Source organism: Astyanax mexicanus, chromosome 1 (assembly GCF_023375975.1).
Source record: "Astyanax mexicanus isolate ESR-SI-001 chromosome 1, AstMex3_surface, whole genome shotgun sequence".
NCBI lineage: Eukaryota > Metazoa > Chordata > Actinopteri > Characiformes > Acestrorhamphidae > Astyanax > Astyanax mexicanus.
In genome coordinates this window covers 35,000,608-35,020,600 of record NC_064408.1, presented here as the reverse complement: position 1 = coordinate 35,020,600, position 19,993 = coordinate 35,000,608, and the positions used below count along the sequence as shown (strand labels likewise).

At 39.0% G+C, this 19,993-nt stretch overlaps 1 protein-coding gene across 2 annotated transcripts in view; it reads left to right on the top strand.

Moving 5' to 3' along the window:
- Positions 1 to 19,993, top strand: part of tenm1 (teneurin transmembrane protein 1) — a 289,482-nt gene that overhangs the window by 251,741 nt on the left and 17,748 nt on the right. For both annotated transcript variants that reach the window (XM_022681019.2, XM_022681018.2), the window contains exons 23-25: positions 13,047 to 13,198; positions 15,409 to 15,775; positions 17,676 to 18,186. In XM_022681019.2, the coding sequence (XP_022536740.2) occupies positions 13,047 to 13,198; positions 15,409 to 15,775; positions 17,676 to 18,186 (1,030 nt within the window). The remainder of the gene's footprint in view (positions 1 to 13,046; positions 13,199 to 15,408; positions 15,776 to 17,675; positions 18,187 to 19,993) is intronic.

The following is a 19,993-nucleotide window of genomic DNA, read 5'->3' as shown; positions in this document are numbered from 1 at the left end:
CTGAGCCAAAAATCACAGACACACACACACACGCACACACACACACACTATTGTCCTTCTTTAGGCTGCAAATGGATTCTCAGTGTGACTAAGCAATAACTAGGATACTTCTTGCCTTTCTTAATGTCAATGTGAGCATATGAGACTTGTCCAGAGACTTGGCATTGTTATCTTTATTTAAATTAACTTTACACTAAGGTACTCTTCACTAATGTATGAAATATGTGAGAGAGACCATTTAATTAACTCATGGAACCCCCAAAAGCCTTACAGTCTGAATTCTGAGGGTTGTACTGTAACAATGAACTGGCAGCAGTGGTGCAACCTACTTACTATAACAGGGAAACTGTTGTTATGATTATTTAGAGAATAGTACTGGAGCTCCAGATCACAGTAGTTACTTTATATTAAAGAAGACATACTGTGCAAAACTTTTTGCCTGCTTTTTGTGTTTCTACCTGGGGCTCGACTGATACTGTAAAAAAATTCATCAATCCGTTTTCTGTGTATCATCTAAAAAATTTGCTGTCAGAAAGATACGATACTATGAGCTGTTTAAATGGCTTCTTTACTGTTTTGGCATTTACCATTTTGGCACCACCCCTTACCCATAAACTCCCACCAGAGCCCCACAAACTAGATCAGTTAATAATCTCTTACATTTTGATCTGCTGGTTGAGCACCATGTGTCGTCTGAAGGAGGGATCTGTACCTATTTAGCAATGGCACTTCAGCAGATGAAGAAGATGTAAGTACTTTAAATAATGAGTTTCAAACATAAACTAGCTTTGTTTGTGTTTTGCCATTTAACACGAGATAACTCTAACCCTGCGTTCACGCTGGGAGGCGATGAGTCGCTTGTGGGTGTGTCGAGCTCAACGCACACGTGTATCATGGTCCAGCCTCCGACAAGAAAAAAGGCACAAAAAATGGATTGCTTCAACGGAACGAAAATAAATATTTATTAAATGTGTGTTTGTACATTACATTATTTTATATTACGTTATATTATATTACATTACATTACATTACATTTGGCAGACGCTTTTGTCCAAAGCGACTTACAATAATGAATTACAAAAAGTAATAGTTAAAGGTGAACAACTTTTTTTAGATAGGGCCTAAAGGAGGTCAAATAAGGAAATAATGGGATAGAGGAGTAGAGGAGGGGAAGAAAGAAATAAGGTTAGAAGTAGTTAGTTTGTAGTAAATATGTATTTGTTAACTAAATTAAGATCACTAAAATGGTTAAAAATAAATTGATTTTAATGAGACTTGGTGAATTATATATATATATATATATATATATATATATATATATATATTAGCTATACCATCCAGTCAAGTTTATAAATTTTTTTATTAAAAGCCCCAAAATGCAATGGGTCCACCAGATCCAGCAGGAGCAGGACGAAGATCCTATAAGGGTTAAATTAGTCTGAGCACACTAAATTAGTTTCTGTTGTAGATCTGATTAATAAAAAACAGCAATACTGGCGCCACACCCACAATATCTGTGGTACAATTCATAAAGCTACAATAGAGATTGTCAGTGCACCGCTGTCTATTTTATTGCAGGATTTACTTGAGGAATTTAAGGAACTTAATGTCAGTAGCAGCCAGTTATTGTAGAGCTATAGAGCTATAGAGATGACACTAAATGCTACTAAATCTACTAAATCACAAATGCACCTGTAACTTCAGCTAGCACCGTTTTCTCAAACTGTACATTTTATTTTACTCTGAGATGTTTATATTTATAGATTCTGACCATAGCTGTGATTTTTTTTTTCCTGCCACTGTACTAAGATATGTATCGTGTGCTCGTGGGTTTAGCTGAACTAATCCTTTTAGCTTAGCAACAGCACAGCTTATCAGCTCACTCACACTTCCTACAGATCAATAACAAATACATCTATCCACTCCAACCATACAAACGCAATCTCTCTCTCCGTCTCACTCCTTTCTGCCTGTAGATGTATAGTTGTATACACGGGTTTGTGCACCCCAGGTCAAATAATGTATTGTATTGTTGATGTTTTAGGGTGTTAATAACTCTACTGAGACAACAAAGTTAGACATTTAAATTACTGGCAGCCAATAAAACATGGTGTTGGTGCTGGTTTTGGATGATCTGAGCTGGTCTTTGGTGGTTGAGATGGTTAAGGTGTTGCCTTTGATTATGATTTGGTAATGCTTAATCATGTAATCATGCTGGTCATGCTGATCGTCCAGCTTAGTGATGCTGGTCATGCTGGCCAACCACCTCGGTTAAACAGGTAATCAAACTTTCTCAGGCTGATCTATTCTAAGCTGATATATTTTATTACATCATCATATTGTCTGAACAGCTAAATGCTATATTGCCTATTTGTGAGTTGTTGTTTTTTTCCCACAAAAAAACTTCTGACAAATTTTGTTTGCAGAAAATGAGAAATGTCTACAATAACAAAAAAGATGAAGAGCTTTTAGACCCCAAGTTATGCAAAGAAAACAAGTTTATATTCATAAAGTTTTAAGAGCTCAGAAATCAAAATTTGGTTAAATAACCATGGCTTTACTCACAGTTTTCATGCATTTTGGTATGTTCTCCTCCACCAGTCTTACACACTGCTTTTGGATAATGTTATGCCACTTCTGGCACATAAAATCAAGCAGTTCAGCTTGGTTTGATGGCTTGTGATCATCCATCTTCCTCTTGTATTCCAGAGGTTTTCAATTTAGTAAAATCAAGGAAACATCATCATTAAATGATCTCTTACTTTTTTCCAGAGCTGTCAGTCAGAACCATCTAAAAAAAGTGTTTTCACACTGCAGGAAAACCGGACTATGGTTCAGTAGATCCAGATATAGAACACCTCTTTTGGTCGGACCAAACTCTGGTACTTTGGTTTGGACTGTGGTTTGCGGCCCCTTTCACATTCATTTGGACCAAACTGAAAAGTCTGAACATACAGACCAAACAAAATAGATGTGCTAGCCCCCTAAGTGCAATTTCTAATTAAAACAGATCATATTATATATGTAAGGTACTCTATTGTTGGTATGTTAAATGTAGCAAATAATCATGTGCTCTACTATAAATGCTGATCTATAAAACAAAATTCTGTTAGTTTTATGTAGCATAGAGTCACGTCTGCATCAGTTATGAAGAGACAGAAGAGATTCCTCAGATCGTCTGGGTGCTGCTTAATCAAGATCCCCCAAAAGTTGGCTGCAGTTTCCAGATTAAGAAACCATACTCTCAAACGTGAAGTAGGGTGGTGGCAGTATCATGTTATAGTGGTGCTTTTTCTCAATGAGAACTGTTGAAAACTATAGGATGGAGGGATGGGCAGTGCATAACACAAGTAGATACTACAGGACAACATGCTTTACTCTGATAAAAACTTATCTTAGGAGAAAATCTTTTAAACTTTTAAACTTTTTCAGGAGGACAATGATCCCAAACACTAAAGCAAATGACACAGGAGAGGAGAAACAACAAAACAGAAAATATTCTGCCTAAGCAAAGTGGCACGTTTAACATTTTATAGGCTGTGGGCCACAAGTTTCATGCAGCCAACCAAAATAACCTGCAGCAGATTTGCAAGAGGAATGAGTGAGCAGAGCTGTGAAAACTCACCTCAACAGAACGGAAGTCAGTCACTGCAGCTCCTCAAGTTCTTTCAAGTACTTGAACCCCTGCCCTCACACCCTCAGACTGAATAAGTGCCTCTTTTTCTGGCCTGTTATCATTATGTCTTTCGGGGGCTTGTGGAGTACTTATGAACTGATGGTTTGCTCGCTAGACAGGGCTGAACTGAGGCAGCTTGTTTGGCCTAAAATGCAGTTTATCTAGACGTCTCAGTAGGTATTAAACACAGCCAGAAATGAACGCGGTCCCTGTAATTCCGAACGTTCCTCCAGAATGAGAGTTTTACATCCCAACCCAAAACAACAAAGAAACAACCAAACAGTCTACAGACACAGGCCAGGAGAGGAGAGGAGAAGCCCCCAGTGCTGCTGAGCTACAGCAGGATGACTGGCGTTCTCATAGATCCCACTCTCATCCCCTTTCAGCCATGGCCTCCACTCTCCTTCTGCCTCCACCTTCAAACACAAACACACACCACTCCCTTCTGAGTTCATCTGAACATCTAAAACACACGCAGCACTCTTGCTCTGTAGCTGCAGCATTTATTGGGTTATTGGGCTGGGTCAGGCTTTTTAAAGAAAAAATGTTTCACCTTAGTTTTAATCTCAACCAGTTTCTCAGTGTTTTTCTGTGATACTGAATACAATCACAAAATCATGCACCTGATCAGCTAGTTATTGTAGTTACTGTAGTATATGTAATTTTTGCACCATTCTAAATTTAATTTGACAATAATACACCCTCATACCATTCAATTCCAGACAAAATGCTAAACACAAAAGCCCTATCCGAACAGGATTAGTTTCTCAGAGGGCCCTGGGGTAATTTTATCTTTTATGGGGGTCCTCTGTGATTTTATTGCCGTCCAGAACGACCATGTATGTGTGTTTCTCAGACGTCCTCTGAGAAAATTACAGGCTGAATTACCTACTGGTTTTCTCTGAACTCCGTGGTCCTCCAGTAATTTTAGTCCTGTCTGGACTCACATCTAAATAGATAAAAATTGGTCTACTGCTACACACCGTAATTATACTTTGGGCATGCTCCAAAGTGTTTCCATGGAGATCCACGTAAACACAACAGTGAGTGGAAATGGAGGAGCTACTGAATGTGATGTCATGTGACCGAGAAAGCCAAAAAACTCACTGCTCCTCCTGTTTTTTCAATTGCAGGAGTCCAGATGCAGGAGTTTTATCACTGAAAGAAGTGTGAAATATTTTTCACAGACGTCTCCCTGAGAAACTAATCTTGTCCGGATAGGGCTAAGTTTGCAATAGAGCCACCCCAACTTAAAACCTTCTGGGTGCTTCATGTTTTCATGGAAAACATTTAGTAGATGCTTCTGTACAGAACATGAAAACACATACACACATGCACACACTCAGATTGTTGAAAACCCTTTGTAGATAGTACTATACAGATCACCAGAAAGGGTTAACCTGTTGTCAAAGAGTCAGATAACCCATTTACAGTTACTCACACATACACACTATTGAATCCTGGTGTTAAATCACTTCCATGGCCACAGGTGTATAAAATCAAAAATTAGTGAAAGAATGGTTTGCTCTCAGGAGCTCAGCAAATCCCAGCATGGTCCACTTGTGAAATTTCATTGCTACCAAGGGAGTTTTTAGACCTGGAGCTCGTTCGGATCAGTTTGCAGTTTGAGTTTAAGTTTGTTTACTTGGATTGTTTTCTCCTGCGGTTTGGTTTGGTTTCAAACAGGCGTAAACCTAAACGCACCAAAATACGCACCAATAAAACACACGATCACATCGTCTCTTCTGATTGGTTAGAGCTGTCTGGTTCGGAAGCAAGACAGTAAAGAAAGTGGGAAGATTCTAGTTCTAGCATGTATATCTGTGCATTTTGAAGCTGCTTTAACACTGAATGCTGAGAATTTGCTGCTGCACTTTCAAACACAGTGTTTGGACGTGCAGTTCAGATGTAGTAAATTAAATTTTGCCGCTGCAATTAGTGAACTCTGCACATGTGGTGTTCAGTGTGAAACTTCTTAGCATGGCCAGCAGAGACCGTGTTTGTTCATAGCTGTGGTAATTAGAGTTATCTGGCTAACATTTCAGATTTAGCACTTTAGCTCAGTTTAGCTCAAATATAAAAGGAGTATTTTGATAGCTGGGTCGGTTTGAGATCAGATTACGTTCTCACCACAGGCGAACCGCTCCAGAATTTGTTTAGGACCGGACCAAGACCACCTCCATTAGCAGGTTTTGGTCTGGTTGTTTTGATCCAAACCCAAATGCTGTTACTGTTTTCACACCTGCTCAGTCTAACCGCAAAAGAACCAGAATCAGTTTAACCAGACATTCTATCAGTGCTATTATGAGTCGATCACTCCAGACCTCCAAACATAAAACATGTATCCTTCGGATTAGCTCAAGTACAGCATGCAGAGAGCTTTATAAAATGGGTTTCTATGGCTGATCAGCTCCATCCAAACTTTACACATATTTCTGACACATAGTGTACTGTAGGTTAAGAGGAGTAATAAAGGTGATGCAGATGGATGGCCCAGTATGAGCAGAAGAGTGAAGTGTGCTGCATTAAAATCTCCTCTTTCCTTTAAATCACCTTTTAAACCCATTTTCCTCCACTCACCCACTCACACGCACTTCTTTTAAATGAGTCATATCCTCCACTTTTGTTCTTTTATGTGCCATCTGAATGGATTTTTTTTGTAGCGTTTTGATTTTATTACATTGAGATCTTTCATCTGAAGTGTCTTTTTGTCTGTCATTCTGCATAAAGAATTGGAGGGAATTAATGTTAAATAAGCTGCAAAAAAAGGCTGAATGCATGGACAGTGTTTGCATCATCAGGGCTTCAGTGTAGAAGTGAAGCCAAAAATGTGAAGCTTTATTGTTCATTTTAATGATCGATGAAATATGGATGCTATCCAGTGAAAAACAAATATTTCAAAAACAGCAATGTTACAGGAGAGAGATAAAGCCTTCTTAACTTTCAGTGCAAGTCAATGTAAAAAGAATTTATTGCAGGTAGCTGTGGAGAATTTCTATTGGTCCATTCAGCAACCAATTTTAACACAGTGTAAGAGACAGTTTGTGTGTTCAAACGATGTAGAAAAACAAATGGCAAAAAAAGAAGATACTTATTTTTTCTTATTGAACAGCAACAACATGAATATTAAGCTTAATAGCTTAATCAAATGTATTATTAAATGTATTAACTGAGGGAGTGAGCATAACCTTACCCCTACCCCATTGCTTAATTGTCAAATGATTTATTGACAATGAAATTTGATTTTGACAATTTTTTTTATCGATATTATGTTGAGTAATAGTTGCAGCCCTAGCAGAGACCCAGTTTGGACTCGGTTTAGACTAGAATTTAGATAAGATACCATGAGGGCACTTGCTGAGTTGCATTTCTAACTTGCAAGAGTCCAGCATTTCTAACAGCATTTCTAACATTAGCTGGCAGGTTGACAACTGATTAGATCAGATTGACCATTTTACACTAAAAACAATGTTTTTTTTCTAAAACATAATTTGTTTTATGTAAATTAACAATAATTATGTTCAACATATCGTCTCTGTCCAATTAAAAACAAGTATCTCCAAACCAGCAACTTTACAGGAAAAAAAATACTAAACTTTCAATGAAAGTGAATGTAAAAGAGTTTTGAAGTATTTCTTTTGGTAGTTGGACAGTTTGTCTGTTCAAATTAAAACTAGAAATCGGCAAAATGGAGATACTTGATTTTCATTGGAAAGTGACAATATGAGCTTGCAGTATATACAACAAGTGTGTGTGAGTGTGTGTGTGTGCGCGTGCGTGCGTGCGTGGGCGTGTATGTGTGTGCGTGCGTGTGCGCGCGTGTGTGTGTGTGTGCGTGCGTGTGCGTGTATGTGTGCGTGCGTGTGCGCGCGTGTGTGTGCGTGCGTGCGTGCGTGTGCGCGCGCATGTGTGTGTGTGTGTGTGTGTGCATGTGTGTTAGTGCAGGAATGTGTGTAGGTACACTGGTTAAGCATCATCAAACCCCTGATCATCTTTAATTGGTAAAAACGTTCAGTCTGTTATCAGACAGGCGTAGAGAAATCTAGAGGATTTGAGAGAGAAAGAGAGAGCGAGAGAGAGAGAGAGAGAGAGAGAGAGAGAGAGGGAGAGAGAGAGAGAGAGAGAGGGAAAATGAGAGCAAGAGGGATATGCAAAAAGATGGGAAGAGAGAGAGGAGGGAGAGACAGAGAAAGACAAACACAGAAACGGGAGTGAGTCAAGAAGAGTTAGGTCTGTTATTCCCCCTTTCTTTCTCTCTCTCTCTCTCTCTCTCTGTCTCTCTCTTTCTCTCTCTCTCTCTCTCTGTCACTGGTTGAAGGGCAGTACAGGGTGATTACTGTACGGTGATAAATAATTAAAGATGTCAGTCTCATTAAGGCAGTGATGTGTCACCTAATTATCACTAATAACGGGATATGTGTAAACAGGCTTATTGACGCAGATAGCACGTGTTTGTGTGTGTGTGTGTGTGGGGGGGGGTGGTTGACAGAGGGGAAGATGGAAGACAACAGAATGTCCACACACACACACACACACACACACACACACACACACACACACACACACATTCCTGTCCTCAACTTGAAGCGCTGCTGCTTCAGCTGTGTTGACTTCTGAAGGTGCTTTATACAGCAGCTCTGAAGATCCAAAATGGAGGAAATGCTAATTGTAGCCATTTTAAGTGTGAACAATCAGCATGTCTTTCCTAATGACCAAAAATAAACACATAAAAAGACTTAGACAAAGACTGAACTATTCTGAAGTTTAAAGTCAGTAAAAAGACTGTGTTACCATCTTTACATATCTGTTTTCATTGTTTATGGTGTAGCGAGTTAGCCAGCTTGCTAACTGCTACATTAACTCATTGCTAATTGAACCAAAACTATCTTCTTTATTCTGCCACTCCCACTTTTAAGAGTTTGTTTTCACATTTGTGTTAGAATATTCTGTCAGTTCATAATAAAATAGTTTCTGCTCGTATCGTATATAAAGTAAATGCAGTCTGAAGGAGCTAACGTAAGAGAACGGTATATCGTACACTTCAGTATTCCGTACAGTTGAGCATTTAAACAATAAAATACTTAATAATAAACTATTGTTATATTTGAAATAATGTCTGGGGTCATTGTCAATCCTTCCTCTTTCCATTAAAACAGGTCAGTGACCATCCACGTTGTGTTTTCTCTTGAAATTCCGCTAGGTAGGGAGGAACCGCCCGCGTCGCCGAAAACGGGTGGGTGGGGAAGGGTTAACAACGCTGAGGCTAAGGGGTGGGGAAAACTTTATCGACTAGTTCACGTAAGGTTTTACCCACTTTTAACATTGCATTTCACCCAATATGCAACGTTAAGCATCCAACTAACAGCATTTGTTGTAATATTTGATTGAGGAATTAATAATCATTGTTTATAACTTACTTTAAAAACGAGCTTACTCCAGCTCCACTTCACCACTCATAGACAGCTGAGATTTTGTGCTGCAGCTTCAGCACAATTTATTTTCAATTCATAGACAACTTATCAAATCCATTTGACAAACACTTTACTAAGCATCTATGTCAGTCTAAGATCATATGTTAAAGGTGGTGAAGTTTTGCAAAATACAGCCACCACGAGCGGAAATCTGAGGTGTACGGAACACCGTTGCCTGTTTGTTTGCAGGTGTACGGAATACTGATGCACACTGGTGACAGGACTGAGGTCAGTTTTTGGGGTTTTCTTTAAAACTATTGGTCCAGAAGTAACCAATCAAAAATTATTTTGGTTGCTAGGCAGATATTCCATAGTTTAGCCAATCACTGCAGCCTATTTGAACTCGGGTATTTTCGTAATATCCACTCAAACGCGGAAAATACCGAAAATGTGTACGGAATACCGTTCTCTTACGTTACTGCTGTGAACACTAATCATAAAGTAGATAGTTAGCTATGCTAACTCAGCATTCCAACAGACAAATTAACCTTATTTACAGCTAATTACAGCATAGCTAACCAGCTTTCACACACAAAAAGAGTGCTGTGCAGAGCTAGGTTAGCTCTCTAGCTAGCTAACTTATGTACAGAGAATATATCCAGTGAGCCTTCCAGTGTTGTTGAAAGAGCTAAATTTTACAGATCTATACATAAGTCTATACATCTGCTCTTACCATAATTAGTGCTGCATATTAGTGAAAGAATTGCTCACTTTGTGAAAAAAAAAATTAATTTAATATGAATCCTCTTCTATATCTACTTTTACTAAACAAAAAGCATGTTAGCCATCCAAAAAAACAACATGGCTGCCATTTTCCAAGATGACCACGTTTCTATGTGTTCGTTTTCCCTAAATGTGATTGGATAATCTATTTTTTATAATTTTGGAGTCTAAATAAATGTTTTAGAGAATGGAAAATTTTATTCTGTATATATACATTCTAAAGTGTGGAAGGTTATGAAGATATAAGCCAGTTTCTTGTATAAATACTGTGTTTTGGCACTGAATTGAAACAATTAGTGCTTCATGTTTTTTTTTTTTTTGTTATTATTATTGTTATAATTTTAGGTTTATAACTTGCAGATCATTATGGCTGTGGATTAGAGCTCAGTTGTCTGTCATTATGGAGTAGATACATATTAGTGGCATTAAAGTTCTACATTGAAAACCTTTATTTCACATTTCACACTGTTGATGTCTGCCTGGGTTTTATTCAGTCAGTGGTACACCTGTGTTTTCCATTGCCAAGATAGCAATACACCTTAAATTTACAAGAGCACACCTAATTTCAAAGCCACCCCAGTAATTGACGTGGATATGTTCACAAGCACCGTTGCTATTAAAAGACACAAGTGCAAGGTGTGAAAATAGACTGTGTAGAAGTGTAGATAGCACAACGTGCCTTGAGTGTAAGTATGACTTTAGTCTTAATCTACAATGCTGGTACTGTATACTGAGTGTATATAAATAGTATATAATCTAAGCAAGTATCTGAACTTTCTTCATATTCTTCAGTTTTCACCGTCATAAGAAAAACTGCATAAAACTGCTTTTTTTTTTGTACTTACGAATTGAAAATCATTTGTGTTCCTCCTCGCGCCCTCAGGCTGAGGTCTTTTTTGGCAGCCAAGAAATATCATCTCTAAACACCTCTGAGCAAAATATCAAAGTTTCATGATGATGAAGGCAGAACAGTATAAAGAATGAAGGAAGTAAAGTTGTGTTTTTCTATAACGCTTCGAGAATAAAAGCGCTGAAAAGTGCCTGAGCCGCAGTCACACTTTCTACCTGAGCTTTTAGATTTTGTCCTTTAACATCAATGTGACAAGGTGTTTTTGAGAAGTTGTCCTTCAGGGTCCATATGGCATATGGTGTGTGTGCGTTGTTGTGGGGGTGTGTGAGTGTGTCACCTCCTCGCACTTCAGTTTCAGGCTTTGTTTACTGTTACATTACAAGACTTTTATTCACCTGGAGTTACACTTTTTAAAGAAAAGAGTTCTTTCACTGACTGGCTCTCTATTGAAATATGTTTGGTGGAAAAAGAGATTTTTTTTGAGAATCTATTGAAAGTTTAAAGGGTCTTCACAGCATGTAAAGGTCCAGTTGAAGTGTTATTTTTAGGCACATAACGTTAAGAGAGCCTTTTAATTTTTTTTTCTGAAAGTCCTCTTATACGGTTTGTGTTCCTGTGTTTCTGCACAACCATATTCAACCTTCAGGTTTTGGGCTAATAAACTATGTAAAGTGAATTGATGGATTTATAACAATGTATTGGATTATTTATGGAAGCATTAGTGGGTGTGCCAAAAGTGGGCATGTTGAAGGGTTATTGGATGTGATGAACAGTTAGTGTTTAGGTAAAGATTAATGTGTGTTTGTGTGTGTGTGTGTGTGTGTGTGTGTGTGTGTGTGTGTGTGTGTGTGTGTGTGTGTGTGTGTGTGAGTTTAATGGGTGAGTAAAATGGTCGGTGTCGTTGTGTTAATTTTAATGGCCATGACTGAAATGCTAGTATGTTGAAGTCTTAGAGTTTGTGTAAAGATGACTGAGAATATCAAACTGTCGTTTTTGGTAAAGCCTATTGAGCATGTCACAGGAGTTTTCAAAAGGTTAGAATAAATTGGGTGTTTTAAAGTGTTTTAAAGGTTAGCGGGCGTGTCGAAAGATTAGTGGTCATGTAAAGTTTAGTGTGTGTCAAATAGTTACCGTTTGTGTGTAAAGTTTATTGTGCACGTCAAAAGGTTAGTCTCTGTGTAATAATTAGTATGCATAGGATAATATTAGTGGACATATCCAAAGTTTAATGGCTGTGGTAAAATGTTAGCGGGTGTATCAAAAGGTGATTGATTGCGTGTGGAATAATTCTAGTGTGTGTTTGTAAAGATTAGGGGGTGTGTTCAGAGGTTGGTTAGCATATCAAAAGCTTATTGTTGTGTGTAAAGATTAGTAGGCATGATGTAAATGAAGTGGATGTGTTGAAAGGTTAATGGATGAGATGAAATGTTAATTGATGTGATAAAAGGTTAGTGGGTGTGTTAAGACCAATGGGCACGCCAACTGATTAGTGCCTGTGAGTAAAGTTCAGTGGGCATGCTAAAAAATTTATAATATTGAAAGGTTAGTGGGTGTGTCAAAAATGTAGAAATGTTTGCATGTAGGCAGCAAGATTGTGTGCTTGTAGTTTAGCCATTTTAACCACTATATTCGCTATGTTTACAAAATTAAGTTCTTTAATGAACCAAATAAGGTCCTTCTGAGGTCTTATCCCCAAAAAATGCTCTTTTGGTATATTTTTAAGAAACTAGCGAAACGGATGTTAATTTACACAGATTTATCTCCTGAAAATTAGTTTATTTGGGTTAGTAAAGCGCTTCAATTTATTTACAGTAGGCTTAGATTCCCGAATTTCTCCATCACTAAGGCTGGAGCATTAGCGGCTAACTGCTAGCACTAGCCCAACAGTGCTACAACAGTGCTTGGAACCGTGAGTGTTCCAATAAGCCATTGCAATATTAGCAAGCAGTTCATCTCACGTAGCTTGTTTTAACACGAGAAACACAAAGACTGCAGTCTAATTTTCTTACCTCTGAACGACAAAAGAGCTAGCGTGGTTAGCGGCTAATGCTAATGCTGCTCCAGCAGTGCTAGGCAAGGTTAGCAGCAGGCTACAGGCTAATAGTATAGTGGCTTTGCTGCTTCTTAAAACCTGACTGGTAAAAATCATGCATAAGGCTCACCGGATTAAAAGGCGCACCAACGATTTTTCTGGAAAATTAAAGCATTTTAAGTGTGCATTATAGTGAAAATACAGTAATACAGTCATTAAATTCATATAGTTTAAAGGTTTTTAAAATTCAGCTTGTATATTAATTGTGTTTTTGTGGTTGCTTTTGTTCTATAGGCATTGCTGTGGATAAGTACGGTTCTGTTTACTTTGTGGATGGAACAACAGTCCGGAAAATTGACAAAGGGATCATCACAACAGTGATGGGATCTAATGGACTCACCTCCACCCAACCAATCAGCTGTGACACACATATGGACATCAGCCAGGTGAGTGGAACACACCCCTGAAGTTTACCTCCTAGCTTTTAAGCTCTAGTAAACCCTAGTGGTTGTATGTCTGTGTGTGTTTGGCAAGCCCATTTGACACACCCTCTCATCTGTCAACATACTAAATAACCTTTACAAATTTTACAGACCTTTACACAAAATTAATACACACCCACACTAATATTTACATAAATACTATGTTTTAGACATAATAAATAAAATAATAAAATGTTGATATGCCCACAATCCTTCTAAGACACCCACTAACCTTTACAGATTTTACAAATCCTTACCAAAACCAAAGATAGGCCATATCTACTAATCTTTTAACAAAAACTAAGCTTTATAGACTTTACAAACCTTTACAGACACTAAAGATAGGGCGTCTCTACTAATTCTTTTCACAACCACTAACGAAAACCTGTTGTACATTTCTACTGATGTTTCAACACTCACCAAGCCTTTTTAAGCTTTTGAAATGCCCGATACTGCCAGACATTTTAATGGTTAAAATTTCAGTGTATCCCCAGCATACAGTATACTGCAAAGTGCATGATACTCATAAAATGCAGCAATATAATCACAATGGGAGTGTTTTAGCGGGAGAGAGTGAGAGTGTGAGAGAGAGAGGCACAGGAAAATGAGAGAGAGTATGAGTGTGAAGATGCTGCAGGCTATGAACTGAAATATGGAGAATCAGCATTTTATGAACTTTTGAAGGTGTGTATGTGTGTGTGTGTGTGCATTCCATTTATAGCTGAGGATTTCCCCTCCAGACGTTTCCACAGTTTAAGCATCTGGAACAGAAAAGGTTTTACAGCAGATCCCATTCAACCTAATGAGAGCGTGTCTGTGCATTTCTGAAACATCCTGCCCTGCTCAATCTTCTCTTGTGTCTTTGCCCTGTGTTTTTACCTAAAAAAGCATCACATATGATTTGAACAGATGCAAATAAACATACATACAGTAAAACGCAACAAGGATTTGTATTTTTTAGCTAAGTCTGAAGTGTAGTTCCTGATTTCTCCTGGATGCCCTCAGCCACAAGTGTTTAGCCTCACCCACTGGCACAGAGGTTATGAGGGGGAATTCAATCTGTATGTACACAGACCAACCAAAATCATAGAATAGCAGTATATAAATTTGAGTGTTAACTCAGGGGATGGATTGGGAATGCCCACAAATGTATAAGTTGTGAGGTTTTTTGTAAGTGAAGTTGTTGACTGGTCAGCATGCTCACGGTATGGTGACGGTAATTAATGAAGTTCAATCGAGACCTGATGGTGGGTGCCAGGTAAATTAGAAATCCCATTTTTTATGTTGTCCTGCATTTAGCATTCCTTAGTCCCCAGTGTCACGCGTGTGTACTGAGAATGATTCATAATAAAGCATTACCACCAACAGTAGACAGTGCAGTGAGTGATAATGATTGTGACTGGCAGAAATCTGGCAGAAACAATTGGCAGAAATCTCATCCATATTCAGTGCAGGAGGCCCTATTCTTTTTGAATGAATAAATGAATGAATGAATAAAGTTACACTTATAAAGCGCCTTTCTAGAAATCCAAGGACACTTTACAATTTACATGTATTGCAATACAATCATTTATACACACACCAGTGAGAAGCGGCAGCCAATAGTGCACAGCCTACTCTCAACCGGAAGTAACCATCCGCCTGGAGGACTGCATCGGGCACCCAGAACAGAGGAAAACACATTTAAACATACATTTTATGCACAAACAATCTTATAAAATACACATATCTATACATACATATGTATGCAATTTAGAATCCATATCTGGGCACACAGTCATGCATACATTTTATACACACACAATCCTATACAATACACATATCACATATAAAAACATATGTATGCAATTTAGAATATGCATTTTACCTGATTGTGGGAGGAAACTGGAGTCCAAAGGAAACCATTCAGACACATGGAGGACATGGAAACTCCACCCAGACAGGGACTTGAACCCAAGACCCAGTGCTGGGCGGCAAATGTGCCAACCACTAAGCCACCGTACCACCACGAGACACAGTACAGTGTAGCTAATTCGAAAAGGAGCTCATCGACTCACATAAGTCTTAGAGGAACTGTTCTAAGCAGTGAAGAGGGGTTGGAAATGGTTGTTCATTCATTCATTCATTAATTTATTCAATTAATTAAAATCAGCTATTTTAATTTTTGTCCTCAGGTACGTCTTGAGTGGCCAACCGACCTGGCCATCAGTCCGCTGGATAACTCCCTGTATGTGCTGGACAATAACCTGGTGCTGCAGGTCAGCGAGGCCGGATTGGTCCGTGTTGTTGCCGGGAGACCGATCCACTGCCCGCTTGCTATTACTGACCCCACAACACTGGGCCCGGCGTCCACACGGTTAATGCTAGAGGGAGCCAAAGCCATTGCCGTCAGTCACCAGGGAGTGCTGTACATCGCCCAGACTGATGACAGGAAGCTCAGCCGCGTCCTGGAGGTCAACAGCAACGGGGAAATGTCCACTGTCGCCGGGACAGCCAGCGAGTGCGACTGTAAGATCGATCCAGACTGTGACTGCTTCTCAGGTGAGTTTTAAAAGCACTGTTTACAAGAGCAGCCAAAAAACTTTTAACTGTTCAGCTTCTGTAGGTTCTGCAGTGCACCAGTACACATTTGCCACACTTGCATTAAAGCAGCAGTACTTCTGATTTTTTCTCCTAAAGTGAATTTCGCAGTGTTCTTGAGTGGTGAGAGGGCAAAAAATAATAATAATTAGCATCAGTGTAATTCTGCTGCCATCCCTGCAAAGACAAATATATTAATTCTAAAAACAGAGTAGTCTGGTAGGTCCAGGGACCTTTTCTCTGGCTGTAATAGCTTTTGTTGGTTACCTGTGAATGAATTCTCTCTAAAAATCACCAGAATTATTCACTCTGCGAAGAAACTGCACCACCGTACATGTATTAAAAGTACTTTTTAGCATGCTTATTGCAATTACACATTCTCAGAAAAAACTTACAGACTGTTACTTTAAATTAAACCTTGACACATGCCACAATACAGTGGCAAGAAAAAGTATGAGTATGGAGTAGTGGATTGTCATAGTTTTCTGCATTTATCATAAAATGTGATCTGATAAGTAAACCCTTGGAATCAGTGGTGACAGATGTTAACGTGCATCATTGAAGCCTTCAAATCTTTGTTTTTCATTCCGGGTTGTTTCTTCTCCTCATTGATGAGTCTCTGTTATGCTCTTGTGGTAAGTCTTACTGCCGGCCCACTTTTTTGCAGCGTAGCCACAGTCGCAGATTGCCTCCGTTTGTAGATTATTTTACCTTACTGTAGACTGGTGAATTTCTAAAGTCTTTGAAATCCCTTTTGTATCCCTTTTTTGCTTTATGCAAATCAACGATTTTTAATTGTAGATCCTCTGAAAGCTCTTTTTGGCAAGGCAGGGCTCACATATGCATATCTAGGGCAGGGGAGATTGAGACTTAAACAGTGTCCAAAAGGTGTAATAGTACTTAGTCTTTTACCTATAGTCTTTAAAAATCACTATTCTCTTACAGTATTCATGACTGGAAGAATCTTGTAATATGAATTCACACCCCTAAAGTGAATCATAATATTCCATGGTAGTTGTCATACCGAGTCTCCCTGCCTCGATCATATCATTGATAATGTAGCTTGTGCCTTTATTAAAGTAGCACTTGCACAAGTCTACTACATTTAGGTAGCTGCTATCAGTTAATCAATCACTTGAAGATGTTAGATTGTTCAAATTTACAATTACACCCTAAATGCTGCTGTGGCAACACATGGGCTTCAGACTGAAGATTTGTTTTTTGGCGCTTTGAACCGAACCTTTTCAGCTTTTAATGTGGAACAGATTATTCAAATAAGAATGCGGGGTGAAGTTTTATGTGGACTGTTTGTAATTTTTGCACAACATAAAAACATCTACTATAGACTCAATGTAATATGCACCTTTTTAAGGTGGAAAAGAAAATGTGAACAATAAGCTTAAAGCTTTGTTCTCTGGAGATCATGAGGTGTTAGTTGCTCTGGATTTTGCTATTTATAGGTATATGTTTGAGTAAAATTAATATTATTGTTTTATTCTATAAACTACAGGCAAATAAAAATATTGTCATTTAGAGCATTTATTTGCAGAAAATGAGAAATGGCTTAAATAACAAAGAAATATGTAGAGCTTTCAGACTTTAAACAATGCAAAGAAAACAAGTTCATACTCATAAAGTTGCAAATAGTATTCTAAAGAGTTCAAAAATCAATATTTGGTGGAATAACACTAGTTTTTTCCACCAAATATAGATTTTTGAACTCTTTAGAATACTATTTGTAACACTAGTTTTTAATCACAGTTTTTGTGCATCTTGGCATGTTCTCCTTCACCAGTCTTACACACTGCTTTTTGATAACTTTATGACACTCCTAAGTATTAATCTCTCTCTCTCTCTGTAGGTGATGGAGGTTATGCTCGGGATGCTAAGCTCAAGTCCCCCTCCGCCCTGGCCGTGTCTCCGAACGGGACTCTTTACATTGCCGACCTGGGTAATGTCCGTGTGCGCTCTCTGGTTGCCAGGCGACCACGGCTGACCTCTGACCTCCTGTACGAGGTGATGTCCGTGGCCCAGCAGGAAGTTTATCTGTTTTCCCCTAACGGCAGTCACCTCTACACACGCTGCCTTGTCACCGGGGACTATCTGTACAACTTTACCTATGTGGGGGCGGGTCTGATCTCCGCGGTGACGGCCAGTGAAGGGGGCGCGGTCCAGGTGAGGCGGGACTCTAACGGAGCTCCGCTGTGGCTGGTCACACCTGGCGGACAGGTGTACTGGCTGAACCTGAGCAGCGCAGGTACACTGAGGAGAGTCTCCGCCCTCGCTCACGACCTTGCCCAGATCAGTTACCACGGAAACACGGGGCTACTTGCAACCATGAGCAACGAAAATGCCTGGACCACTGTCTATGAGTAAGTGATTTTGGCTCTTGTTTGGTGTTTTGGGTAGTTTTTTGTTTGTTCTTTGTGTTGATTTTGATGTTTTTCAGCATTATAACTATCATGGAGCTCAGAGTGGTCTAATGGACTAAGGCTCTGTGAATCACTGTGATCTAAGGATCAAGGGTTTGAATCCTGGTTCATGCTGCTTTCCAGGAGCAGTAAAAAATCTGAGAGAGCACAAATTGCCTTTGTTTCTCTGGGTGGGTAGATGGTGTTCTTTGCCCACATTAGAGCTTAGATCAGGCCTAAAAAATCCAGTCCAACCCAACACGAGCCTGTGCACGTTCTGCCCAAACCTGACTTTGTGAGCCCAAGCCCGATTTAAACCTGCCATTTTTTAGTAAGTAGGGCATTCAAGTTGACCTTTTTAAAAACAATTCCGACTGTTTAAATGAGCGAAATCTTTGCAGAATTATATTAATTAATATTGCAAAACTGAAGAAGCATAGACCTATTATTTAAGAAAAAATTAATTATATCTAATATAATTAACAATGTTAAACACTGTAAAAATATAAAACACTTTCTAAAAAAAATTTTTATTGTTTTAAGCATATACACAAAACACAAAAACAGCAATAATGCTACGCAACATCTTTTTGCTGTGGAATTCTAGAAGCATGCTGAATTAACACACTCCACGAAGCCAACAATTAACTTGAAGTAGCTCCATACCTCTGACTTTCCTTCGCATTGGGACAAATTTAGCTCACCAGATGTATTTTTCTCTTCACTTCAGAAGGCTCTATTTTGTTGGCCTATTAGTAGCTACACACACCTCTGCAAGCCAAGTGCGTTACGCGAAGAAGCGGAGGAGCTGACAACTTTCAATCATGTTTTTTTCCAATATGCTGCAATTCTACCTCCATTATTTAAATGTAACAGCTAGTGTAACCTCTGCTTATATTGCCAAATTTTTTATATCCCCACAGAATTCATTTTTTAAAACGTTAATCAGCTCTATTCAAAAAGGTGTGGTTATTGTAAAAGGACTGGGTTACACCTAGCCCAGGTGGGACTAATGACTGTATGGGTGGGACCATAGACTGTGTGAGCTCTGTCTAGGCAGCCCTCAGGGGCGGGGTTATTTAAAGTAATAGGCTGTCTCTCCACAGTCTTTCTCCCTCCTCTGGTCTCTACTGCGCCAACTCTGGTTTCAGGATCGCCAACATGGTGGAAGATTTTGGCTTCATTTTCATTAAATGAATGGGAACGGTGACACGGCGTCCATCTTTTTTACAGTCTCTGATTGTGACTATCACGCCATAGCTTTATATAAAATAATAACAGCATTAAAAAACAGAGCCGGACCCAACCCGACATGGGGAAAGTGGTGGGAAACCATGGCCCAACCCAGCCCCAGTTCGAGTCGTGCCTCGGCTCAGGTGAAATTCGGGCAAAGAATCTACATCACTCATAATGTGATGATAATCAGCACAGGCATCTGTTAGTAGCTGGTCTACTGCAGCTGGGTCACTGCGCTTTCCTCTGAGAGTGTTGACTACCCAGTATTGCTGCATCAGTGTCAGTTTGAGAAAAGATGGTGTCTGGCTTCATATTTAGAGTAGGTGTCCGCTAGCCTTCACACTCCTAATGAGTTTAAATGAACAGATATTTAGTAATCAGCCCTTCAGTTTGTTTGTTTTTTTAAAAATAGAGGTAAAGGTGGAAACAAAATAAGAGGTATAACTATCGATATTTAGCTTTGATTTAATTAAGTATCAGTATTGTTAATATCCCATTAGTATTACACTTATTTAATTCCATGTGCTGTTTT